This window comes from Paramisgurnus dabryanus, chromosome 6 (assembly GCF_030506205.2).
Source record: "Paramisgurnus dabryanus chromosome 6, PD_genome_1.1, whole genome shotgun sequence".
Taxonomy (NCBI): Eukaryota; Metazoa; Chordata; class Actinopteri; order Cypriniformes; family Cobitidae; genus Paramisgurnus; species Paramisgurnus dabryanus.
In genome coordinates, this window is record NC_133342.1 from 6,131,301 (window position 1) to 6,144,524 (window position 13,224).

General features: G+C 33.9%; 1 protein-coding gene across 1 annotated transcript; it reads right to left on the reverse strand.

Annotated features, from left to right (window-relative positions):
- Positions 1-312: 312 nt before the first annotated feature.
- Positions 313-12,814, reverse strand: ap1s3b (adaptor related protein complex 1 subunit sigma 3b). Its single transcript, XM_065262289.1, has 5 exons — positions 12,706-12,814; positions 7,337-7,515; positions 3,034-3,142; positions 2,191-2,328; positions 313-874 (listed from the first exon to the last, which is right to left on the reverse strand). The coding sequence occupies exons 1-5, from the start codon at positions 12,796-12,798 to the stop codon at positions 839-841; spliced, it is 555 nt and encodes a 184-aa protein (XP_065118361.1). The 5' UTR covers positions 12,799-12,814; the 3' UTR covers positions 313-838.
- Positions 12,815-13,224: the final 410 nt, after the last annotated feature.

Sequence of the window (13,224 nt, forward strand, 5' to 3'; positions counted from 1 at the left end):
TGCTATAATAAATTATCTGTGGGATATTTTGAGCTAAAACTTCACATACGCACTAAAAAAAAATCATAATAGTACCCCTTTTCTGGTTCCTCAAAGAAGCATTTCTTTCTTACATTTTTATAATCTAAAAAAACTTTTTCACCATAAAGAACTTTTTAAGAAAACCCTGTGAAAACTGTTCAGTCAAAATAGTTTTTCTATAGCATCATGAAGCACTTTTATAAAGAATGTGGTGTCTAATCTAACGGTCAGATAAGAGATGCATCGGCAGGGATAGCAGAGAGATTATAAACCGTGAAGTAATGAACAGACTGTCTGTCACTTCCTTTTTATGAGTCATTCTGAACAGCAGCCATCACAGGAATAAACATGTGACAAGATCATATCAAAAACATTTTTAATAAGACAACATCAACCAAGTGGGCTTACAAAGCAGCATTACAATTCCTTCAAAGACTCTTTTAACTCTCCATCTAAACATCTCCTGAGACACGCGACATGTTAAATAACATGAAAAGGCACTTTAAATAAACCAGCTTATATAATATATAATCCTATTATAAAATGATTTTGGTAAAAAGTTGAGTATATGCACACTGCAATTATAATATCAAAATTCAGTATTAATTGAAAACACAAACATACTGTAGCCAAAATTGAAATAATTAATTTGTGAAATCCAAGAATACCCTGATCCAGTTGCATAAAAATAATAAATACAACAGTTCTTACGTAGCCCTCATGTATAAAGTTTGAGCTTTGTACGATGAGAAATTGTGCCCTGAATGAAGGACACAAGCCACATTGCATTGACAAATCATTTCCTTGTCATCTTTCATCAGAAGGCTGGTTTATTCATGTATTCTTCCATCGTCTGAGGAGAAAAAACAACACGTCACACACGTGACAAAGACTCGTTATCTTATGAATATATTTTAATATAGAACAGATACTTAGATGACAAAAACAAAACAATTAAATGTGCTACTAATGAGCACCCGTTTATGTGAGGCATGCTGGGAAACCTGACATTTCTCTCTGACTCTCTACTCTTCAAATCAATAATGTTTTATGAAGGTGATGTCCAGAGTAAAGCTTTATAACTGAGAATCATTAAAACAGCTGTAGGTTCATTTCCAGGCAGGACGCTCAGGGACGCTCGGCTCAGAAATGAGTATTGATGAAAGCCTTGTGTTCAGAAGTCATACAAATTAAACCTACACGCATGTTCAAGGACGACAAATAAAAGGCTTATCTTTTATGCATGAGCATACTGCTGAACAAAATGTTCTTATTTCTCTCAATTCTCAATTTTCAATTGCAATTTTCAACTTTAGAAGTGTAATGAGGATCACATCATCGCTCACTTATGCTTCTTGATAATGGCACAAACTCCTAAGCTATATATCAAAGCAAATACCTTATGAATAAAACATACAGCATAAGCTCCTACATGGTATAAAACCCCACTGAACTGTACTTATTTCTGTAGATACATGAAACAGCTTGATGCTAAGCATGCCAAGGTCATGGGTTTGATTCATGGCAAATGTACTAATAAGAAAATGAAAGCCTGAATGCAATGCATTTCTGCCAAATGTATTCAAATAAATGTAAAAATGAGGTTAAAATATTCAAGTATTTTTAAACAATAAGTGGATCCCTCATGAGAAAAAAAATCCAGGCATGCACAAAGATTTTAAAAAGCTTTTTTGCAGGACTGCATATGTGACCCTGGACCACAAAACCAGTCATAAGACATACGAGTAGATTTGTAACAACAGCCAACAATACATTTTCTACCATAAATTTGCAAAAAATGTATTTATCAATAGTAATACATGGTGCTAAGGACTTCATTTGGACAACTGCAAATAGCTGCATCTCAGCCAAATATTGTCCTATATTTATCTCAAAGGTTTTGTGGCTCAGGATCACATATTAAAACACCAAATGCATCGATACACAATGGAGTTTTAAGATGTTAGACTACAAATAAAGGCATTTTTTAAAACAAGAATCAATGCATTTATAATTTTTTTGAAGTATTTTGGAAGGCAGCGTTGTAACAAAACCTATTATGACACAAACATATGATACCTAGGTTGGTATCGTATAACCACTCATCTATACCTCTAACACAAGTTTGATCTGAATTTGTAAGATTTGTGATGACAGCACAGATCTTACCTCCTGCAGCATGTCTGATGCTTCCACAGACTTTGCAATAGACTGTTTGGACGTCTCTTGTACCTCACCACCCATCAGAAACTCATCTAGAATAAAATAAGCCTTCTCGAAGTTAAAGATGATGTCGAGCTCACACACCTGTGATCAAGGTGAGACAAAAAGACCACATCAGACAACCATGACAGATCTGTTACTTCGAGGTCTGTGAAAATTAACCTTGGTAAACATAATGACCCTCATTTATCAAGCGAGCGTAGGACAGAAAACTGTGTGTATGGTTGTTTCCCCGTAAGACTTGGCATTTATCAATATGGACGTGAGCGGCAGCTACAATCAAATCTCAAATCAGGTTTCACCTTGTGCACACCAGCTTTAAGTTAGCATTAAGATATATGTTTTACAAAATACTAGAAATTATGTGAAATGTTTCATTATTGGAGATTAATCAAACACTGATCACCATAATGTTAAGAAAATAACTTTATAAAGGTGTAAAATGCAAGAGATTAATTTTAACTTAAAAGGTCAAAGTTCAGCATCCATGGAGATGTGGCCAGGTTCCAATCTTTAATGTTATGAACTCTAGGAGGGAGGCATCATTTATATGGGCGCAACATTCAAATTACAATTGTTTTCAGTCGTCACATATATTAACAGCCATTCATTCGTGCAACAAAATTGGTCGCATACAAAACTTTAATAAATCACACAGGAGCGTTGGCGTTAGCAGATTTTTTTCCTCGGATGTACACTGGTTTCTATGTTCATTGGATAAATGAGGGCCCATATGTCAAAAACTTGACCCTGAAATGAGATATAAAAATAATAATTATCCACACTTACATTGCCAAAGTATTTGTCAAGTAGTTCCACGTAACGGTGCAAAATCTCTAAAGCAAGAAGTTCGTTGTCTTCATTCTCCAAACCACAGCAGAAGTATAAACTGGCGTATCTATATAAGCAAACAAAACACTAAGATAAGGTGCAGGACAAAAGTCACAGACTACAAATGCTAATGCCTCTATTCTGCTTCATACTTTTCTAACTTATTACATTTATGCATATGGCAGACACTTTAATTTAATGTGACTTACAGTGTATTACAATTTTATTAGTATGTGGATCGAAACCATGACCTTTGCTCTATTGGTCTCTATACCATCTTCACATTTTTCATCTATAGTTTCTACTAAGCCTCCGTTGGCAGGAAGGTGTGAAATACCCAAACAGTGAGAGAGCTCAGAATTATGATATGAAGGACCTATTGAAGCATAAAATCGCTGCCGTGACCTATAAAAACAGACACCCTTTACAGAAAGAAAGGTCAGAAAACAACTTTGGAATAAAACATTTTTAATTAAACTGTTCTTGAAGCAAAGAAACTCACGCCTCCTATTTCTTACAAGTTTTAAAACGTTTTTTTTTTTAACTGACCCCATATTAATTTTTAATGGGCATTTCCTGCAGAAAAGCATGCCCACATGTCAATCAGAATGAGAGCAAGAACGAGGAGCATTGTTTCTTCAAGCAGAAGTCACAGGCATCATTGCATGCGACAGCATTGACAGAGGCTCGTATCAGTCTGCAAAGAAATCATGGCAAGCAAGAAGCGGCTGACGCTAACTTTTGAGGGATAGAGGCATCTTAATTTTAATCAATGTTTTATCAACCAATTGCCTGATTTTAATAAATAAGAAATAAATTAAAGAAAACGATTCAGCTTGAAATACATTTTTTTTAAACATAAATATAAAACTAAATCGTTTTCTTTTATTTATTTCTTATTTATTAAATTCAAGCAATTGGTTGATAAAACATTGATTGAAATTAAGATACAATTATTACAAATAAAATTCACTTTAGAGAAAGGTTTCTACAAAAACGAACTTAATAAAGTGGTCAAAATCATGTCTACCCACTCCGTTTGAAGTGAATTTCGTTTTGTATTAATTGTTTCTTAATTTTAATCAATGTTTTATCAACCAATTGCTTAAATTTAATAAATAAGAAATAAATAAAAGAAAGCGATTTAGTTTTATATTTATGTTTAAAAAAAATTATTTCATTTAAACATAAATATGAAACTGAATCGTTTTCTTTAATTTAATTCTTATTTATTAAAATCAGGCAATGAGACAAAGCAGCGCCAATGAGGAGGACTTTTTTTCTTTTGATGATGAGGAGGAGGATGATGCAATGGCCTTTAGTGCAGACTCGGAGGTACTAACTTGAGTACATGAAGTTAGAATTTCTCAACCGTTTCCCCCAAGTGAAAGCTGTGTTCATGAAATACAACACTGCCACACCATCCAGTGCACCAGTGGAAAGGCTGTTCAGCCTGGTAGGTCTTGTGCTTACCCCCAGAAGATACAGACTTTCAGATAAATTTATTTTGAGACATATGACGCATTTTGAGGTTACCATGTTGTTCCTAAGGAACTTATTGATACTTTTTTTATAATAAAGAGCACAAAAGAAATACATGTTATGTCCTCCGTAGTATAACTTTATTTAGGCCTACACATTTAGAAACAGATATTGGGTTCTGCCCAAAGTCAGGCAACATAAAAGTAACGTAAAAGTAACGAGTAACGTAAAAAGTTACTTTCCAAAGGCGGTAACTAAGTAAAGTAATGGATTACTTTTTTTAAAAGTAACGAGTAACGAGCAAACACTACTTTTTTAAAGTAACTTCCCCAACACTGGGTAGCAGTGATGTTTTGCATGTGTGTTTATTTAATGCTGGATTTAGTTGAAATAGGGCGGTCCCAACCGGGTCATAGTTGCAGGCGGTAAGTAAAACTGCATCAAATGTCTGTGTTTTGTTGGCAATCGGCGTGTGAGTGCATATAATGTAGATGACACAAACATGTAGTTAATCAGAGATCCAGAGATAGTGGGATAAGGTTTTTTTGTTGCGCTTTTGACTCGCTCCAGACTCTGGATGCATCCGGGATCTCGTGCTTTTCTGGAAACAAACGCTAGAGCTGATCTGTGTTTGAGAAATCTGATAAAACTAACGACCCTTCAGAGATATAATACTAATAATACTACTCTATATGTACTCAAGATTATCATGAGATGAGCAGAAACATCATGTGTTATGTTAGCTTTAATAATAAATATTTTTTTTTTTTGGTATCTGAAACTTGTAAAAAACGCTGGCGGGGCAACTTTCCATATACATTTGCATTTTAAGGCAACTGTTAAAAATATGTGTTCATTTTTAACTCATTTATGACAGGCAACTGATTTGATGGACAATAAAAGAAGCTGATTTACTCTAAGGGCAGCTGGAAACACTGTCACGAGCGCAACCTTCTTAAACCTGATGCTATTAATCCGAGCGCGTCAATTGATGCCCAAGCACTTTGAAATGTCTAACAACCTTTGTAGTGCAAGGAAATGTTAGAGCATATTAAAAACTCTGGTGCAAGGAAGAGTCCGTGCCGCACGCATTACAAGCTCTCTCATGTGAGGAAATGCATGCAATACGCATTGGTGTCGCAAGTGTGGGAATGTTAATGTGAAACTATAATAATAAAGATAATAATAGCATAATAATAATTTTAAACTATAGTGGGCAAACATGCCAACTATAATCATGAAGGCCCACTATCAGCCATATGTCTGACTATCGCACAACTCTAGTTGTCTATAATGACATAAAAAATTGACTATATATATATATATATATATATATATATATATATATATATATATATATATAAAATATTGACTTTTAAAATTTTTGTTCTTAAATGTGAAGTTCTCAAATGACAGTTTTATGGTAAAGTAGTTTTAAACTCTCAAACATTTTCAGGATTATAATTTTAAATGCCACTATCAAATAAGTAAACAATCAGTGTATCTGGCAAATAGACAATGATTAAAGGGGATATGAAAAATATTGTGAAAAACTTATTACAACGTACTGAAATGTAAACAAAACTTTTTAAACACACTTCCTGACTCAATAAAATGCATTACGTCCATTTTTAAAAGATTTCTAAAAAAATATGTTTTAGCTTGCTTTGTCATTGACCCGCATGACGTCAGAATGTTAAACTCAGTTTTTGTTTCTAAAACTGAAGAAAACTTTAAGTTTTAAAATCTACATGGAAGCAAAATAAACCCTTTTTACTTTTCAGTACAAGTTGCTATTCTTGGTGTACTTTTTGAACAACACTATGGTAAGGCTTGTCCACTTTTCAACCATCTATTAATTCCTAATACAGTATTTACACAATTTCCTTGTTTAATATAAGGTTTTGCTTTTAAGTGTGTAGCATTTCCAGAAATGACTATTAATAAAAAATACTGTCCAGTGCAAGTTTGTGGGTATATTTTCAGACTTTGCACTGGGGTTATAGGGCTCCATTGTTTTTGAAGCCAACAATTCCATTTAAATTTATTTATATAGCATTTCAACAATGTTGCATTGTTTTAAAACAGCCATTTTACTTGAAAACAAGAAGCACACAGACTGAGCTCTGACATCAGCCAATGACATCTGTAATGACAGCACAAAAGGACTGAACCGCTTTAGAAACTACAACAAGCATTGGGTGACAAACATCACTAGGGTTTACAAAACTCTGAATGTGGGATTGTTAAAAAGGCAACATTAAACTTTGTATGCTCACTGACAAACTGAAGGGTATGCAATTTAGCTCACACCAAAAATTATTGACCAACATGGGGCCCAAGATCTAGGGCTGTGCATATATTAAATACACATGCATGTATATATTTAAGAAATATTTACATGTGTATATACATTTTTATAAATCATATATAAATATTTAACAATTTTTTTCTAACAATTATACATGCATGTGTGTATTTATATATGTATGATGTAAACAAAAACATTTATTCTGCAAACAATTGCCATTTATCGTTATGTAGCCCATGTTTTGACAGCGCTTTCATGTACCTCAGCTGGTAGCTTAAAAATTCCTGAGTTTGATTCCCAGGTAATGCACATACTCATACAAAATTTATAGCATAATGCACTTTAAGTCGCTCTGGATGAAAGCGTCTGCCAAATGCATAAATATAAATGTTTTATAACATAGAGAAAAGGATTCATTTCATTCATACAGTATATGACACTCCAGTCTGCCCTGGGATGAACCCTCACCTCTTATAGACAATCTTTAGGTCCCTCCAGTGCAGGAAGTTACACGTGCGCGGTTTCCGTGCCAACACCATAGTGGTCATGTCCTTCACGATCTTCTTCCTCTCTCTCTCGGGAAGGGGCAGGAACCATTTCTGCAGACGTAACTTTCCCTGACGACTGAACAGTAACAGGAAATGCATCTGTCAGACAGAAACAGAAGAGGCATTTTAATTGGACGTTTAATGAATGGTTTCCATCATTTCATTTTTGGGGTGGACGTGGTTGGTAACCTAAAGCCTGTAGGTTAAAAGCCCAGAGGTAATGAGTTACTAACATACCCAAAGGTACAACCTGTTCTATCCAAGGTTCTACCCAAGAGTACAACCTGTGCAGCATCTGCAAATGAAGTACATAACATCAACAATCGCTTAACTGAGTTAAAATGTACCACAAATGTATAATTTACTTAAAGGAACAGTATGTAAGAAATTTATATAAATTAATCATAAATTGGCCCTGATATGTCACTAGATATTAAGAAATCATTTTCATTTCAAATACGAATATCACTGACAACAGTGGTCCGGCCAGGATATTGTCATTTAAAAAGTGGAGTTGCAGCCCTCAACTGATGTGTATTGGCCACCAGTTGTGTGATTGCAGTACCAGTTTTGGCCACAATCCTACATACTGTTCCTTTAATCAGGCAGTAACTACCCAAATAACACACTGGCGTCAAGTTAACGCGTGAGACAATCATTGTTTCTTGCCAATCTCATGCCAGCGTGTTTTCTCATGCCAACTAGTCGCGAGACACACAAGAACCAGATCAATATGCCATGTGTGGCATGCCAGCTCAACGTCGTATGTAAGCCTAATAAAAAAAATTGTCTATTTAAATGGCAGTCACATTAAAGCTAACATGACAATAATAATTTCCAACATATAGAATAGAAAAATATTGAACAAATATATAGAAAACGAAAATATACAATATAAAGAATAATATAAAAAAGGTATAAAATTATAATTTAAATAACGTAAAAGCTTCACACAGAGACCTAGTGCAGTGCTTCTCAAACTGGGGGACCTGAGATGGTGCCAGAGGGGCCCCAGTTTAATTATATTTTATAAAATAAATACATTTTCATAAATTCTGTGTAATAATTAGGGATGGGACGATTACCGGTTTCACGATTAACCACAATTAAATGTCCTGACGATAAGTATTATTAGTTCAAAATTTAATAATCACTACAACCATGTTTGATTACCGTAATTTTGAAAACTTGCGGTAAATCCTGTCCAGCCCGAATCAGTTTGACGCAGGCGCGCACATGCAACATAGTTTTTGCACAAGGCGGCGTTTAAGGTATAATGTATTGTATTCATGCACGGTTAACTTTTTAGACAGATTTATTTAATTTTTTTACCACAGAAATAATTTCACAGACATCAAATATTAAATTGTGATTTTCAAAAATAAAACTGAAAGAAAAAATTCAGTGTGTGTATCAGTTCTTTTTGAACATTTCAATCTCATTTTAACAAAACCATGATAATATTGATAACCGTGATAACTTTGGTCACTATAATCATGATATGAAATCTTCATACCGTCCCATCCCTATTAGATCTCAGAAAAATAATGCTACTAACCAACAACACTACACTGATTAATTTAATATGTTTTGTTTAATTCACATTTTAAGTTCTGGAATGTTATATTTTCTTTGGGGGGCCATGAAGGAATGCACTGTAGTGCATTATGCTTTAATCTTATTATTTCTCAAACCATTTAGTAAATCTTTCTGAAATAACAAAAACTTATTTTTCATCAGTACTGCAATACTTTATTCATCATATTTTCATGGTTTAGTACTGTTGTTTTATTCTTTTTGTAATAAATTTCGTTAATGTTTTACTTTGAGTGTTATGGTTGTTTTTATCCAGTATCGGTCGATTAATCGATTATTACGGACCACCTAGTTAACGGCATCGGTAAAATGCACTATTGGTCAAGCTGTAAATTACGTGACTTAGAGACAAAAGCAGAGACAGAAATAAAGTCAATTTTAGATTGAGAACTACAGGTAACCTCTCTACATAGACATGAACAAAATCAATATGACCCTTAACAACAGTGAGACAAAGAGTCCATGCAAACCTCACGATTGATCTGTATGTGAATATATTTTCCCACATGGGAGGTGATCAGCTCAAGGCAGTGATACTGAAAACAGAACCTGTGAAAACCTCTTCTCATATTACACAAACACTTGAAAAAGCCTTGTTCTAACCAAGAAACACATTACAATTGAGCAGTAAATATACCACAGCCAAATTCTTGTGGCAAGTCATGCTATAAAAATCATCTTATAGCATAAACATTATATATAGTAATATAATAAAGTGTAAATACAGAAACACTTATAAATAAACTTGTAAATAAGACTCAGATTGAAACAGGTGACACTAGTGTTTCAATTACTCTTTTAAATTGCGAAAATTGAAATAGCGAATTGAAAATGTGTCCATTTGAAACACAGCAATTTCACATAAACTCCTATTAGGGCTGGGATGAGTAATCGTGCAATTATGTTTGCTATTCTTCTCCATGAATTACAGTGAAATGCCTCCAAAAGCCAGAGGGCGCTCTTGGGCAGAAACTTAATAGTGCATAAAAGTCACTTAATCATTTTTAAATATGGCAGGGTTGTTTGGATGGAGTACAAGACAGAAGAGGTGTCTGCAGGACTGTAACGATTAATCGTGTGTCCCATTAAAAATGCTGAAATCGATTCTGAATCGCAAGGCTGCGATTATGTGTTTTATGCGCAGCTTGTGCGTGTACTACGGCATTTGGTCAGTAGGAAGTCCTTATCAATCTAAAATCATTATGAGTCAAGAGTCGTTTATAACGTGCATTTAAAAAAGCAACACTCCTTTAACAAAATCATTCAAAATATTCTTCATATTATCATGAAAATACCTGAAACAATTTGAAGAACAGCGATATAAATATTCCTGTAGACATTTCCTGGAATAGCGTTTGTAATGCTACTTCTTCTGTGGCACAAAGGGTGTTTCTGCACGAGAGCACCCCCTGGCTTTTGGATGGGCCAGGGATTTCACCGTAATTCATTAATTGAGAAAATGCGCATTTGCACGATTAATCGTTACAGCCCTAGTGTCGGTGTAGTACTGTAAATGTTGCTCCATTTGAAAGCAGGTGATAGCAATTAACTACTAATCATGAATCCGGCTTTACTCATGAGATACGCAGTCGATTTATCGGCCACTCATTAAAGTTTTGTGCAAATGTCACAAATCTCACAGCTACTGGCTAACACAGCTACACAGTTTATATTATTCTACTTCTGTACTTCCATACCATTTTTCAGTATGTAATTAAACTCATATTAACATTAACTTAGCGTTTTTTGACAATGTTGCAGTGTTTTAAAGCAGCTTTAGATAATGAAAAGAAATCTGGAAAATTATTAAATATGTAGCAAATAGAATATAATATATACGGCAATATTTCACATTTTATTATGCTCATAAATAGATTAAAATCTAATAAAATGTACATATCATTTTCTCAGATTGTATACTTTTTTGTCATTTTCTCTATGTACAGAATACCTGGATGATCAACTGCATTTACCAAAACAGACAGTAGGCCTATACACTGATAGCCCAATGTGTTAAAATCATGAACTGCACTTAACATGACTCAAAATTTTATAGTACTGTCAAAAATTATGTGAACATCTGCACCCACAAACATAAAAATGTCCCTATCACTCAAGGTGTCTCTAATTGTTACAACAAAAGGAAAAAGTGAACTTGCTTCCTCTGTAAAACACCAATGAAGTACAAAAGATGAAAACATAAGGAAATAACAAGGAAACAGAAGTCGGCTCTGCTATTGTGCTCCGAAGGAAAACGAATTTCTGAAGCAGTTCTTCAGTGTGACACATATGGCAACAGAGAAATAAAGAGGAAAGAGTTTGTGACAAATATTCACACACACACAACACACACACTTAATTTCTCCTCTGTGCAACTTTGTGATTTCATTTTCCTTCAATTGTTGTAGTCGACACAGCTGCGACCGCATAGTAAACACAGGACAATGCTGACCAAAACACACACAGACTGCAGAAATTAAAATGACTGTTTTACAGATATCAGATAACGTGTTGGGTTTCTTCGTAGTGTTCCTGTAGCTCACTTAGTAAAGTATTGTGTTAGCAACATATAGCTCATGGGTTTAATCCTATACACAAAATTATTTCATATATAGCTTGAATGCACTGTAAGTCACTTTGGATAAAAGCAAAAAACATCCAAAAAATACATACATAGAAATAAATGTAAAAATAACAGTCTGGAGAGATCTTGTCATCTTTCATCATATTATATTAGGTTACTTAAGCTAAAGTTTGTTTTTACCAAGCCAATATTCGCATCCCTGTTAAATAGATATATAAACAATGCACGTTTGTTAATTAATTTACCTTAAAAAGGCCACATTTAAATATTACCAAAATTTTCATTTTTATTACAACACCAGAATATTTTTGTTTTAATGCAATTATGTACATTATTTGTAATATGAAGTCCTGACTGATCACAACACATCTGTTAAAAACAAAAAGCATTAAAAAACTTTTAAATTATTAAAATAAGTTATTTAACTTTGTACAGCTTTTTATTGTTAAGTGTTTTTATGATTTTTGTTCTTGCTTATATATATATATATATATATATTAAGGGTTATTCTTGTAAATGATATACAATATTTACTTACATATTTATATTGTATTCAATATATTTTAACAGCAAAATGTTATCATTACATTTCAAAGCAATGCTGTAATTTGTACAGTAAAGCACTGATTTAAATCCACACCCAAATATTAAATTCAACAGTGGAAAAGTTTGCCGAGACTTTGAACACCAGATAAACGAGTTAACCGGGTATCCCAACTCAAGTCAAAAATTGAGAAAAGTTGTCTATTCAAAAAACAAACAAAAAAACTAACCCACATGTGTCAAAGTTTAATGGTCAAACTGATCATGTGACTCCCAATGACCCAACCGGTTTATCCAGGTAGATATGATGACGGAAATAAACTCCAGCGGATATTATTACAGATTTGTACTATCAATGACACATGTTTTTGTAAAATATAGCCGCTATAAGCGATTATATTTGTTTTGTTCGTGAAAAACGAAAGGTAGATCAAGTTTTAAAGTCCGCAGGTGCGCTCACGCGCCTCGACAGGTGCGCGCCCACAACCAGTTCGTGTTAAATGACCCCATATGTGATATAAACCTGCGCTTTCAGCCAAGAATAAAACACATATTTGCAAACTTACCATCTTGAATCGAAGAAGTGTGACGGAGGGTTGTAATAGACTAAATTCCCACTCACTTCCCGGCTGGTCAGCGGGGGAGAGTGAGATGCGCATGCGCAGCGGCGCCGCTCTCCTTGGGCCACATCTGTGTAAAATTTGATTGGTCGGAGGGATACACCTGCTCTTAAAAGGGGCGGAGCACAAACAGTTATTTTTATATTTTATTATTACAGTAATATAATTATATTATATTACCAAAAAAAATATTTTTACAACAGAAATATATTTATTTTACAATTTATTCATATAAAAAGTAGGCAAGGGAATAAGTAAATACATAAATAATACATTCAAATGTTTGCTTTTTAAAACGGTATTATTATCAAATTACATTATTTCGTTTTTTAAAACCAATTTTTGTGCAAAACTGACTAAATAATCAGAAAGCAGAAGTCTGTGTGTAATATGCTTATTGTTGTCTCTTAAAGCAAAATGCACGCTCCATCTTCGCTTTAAACGTCACTCCCATAAATCTTGTAA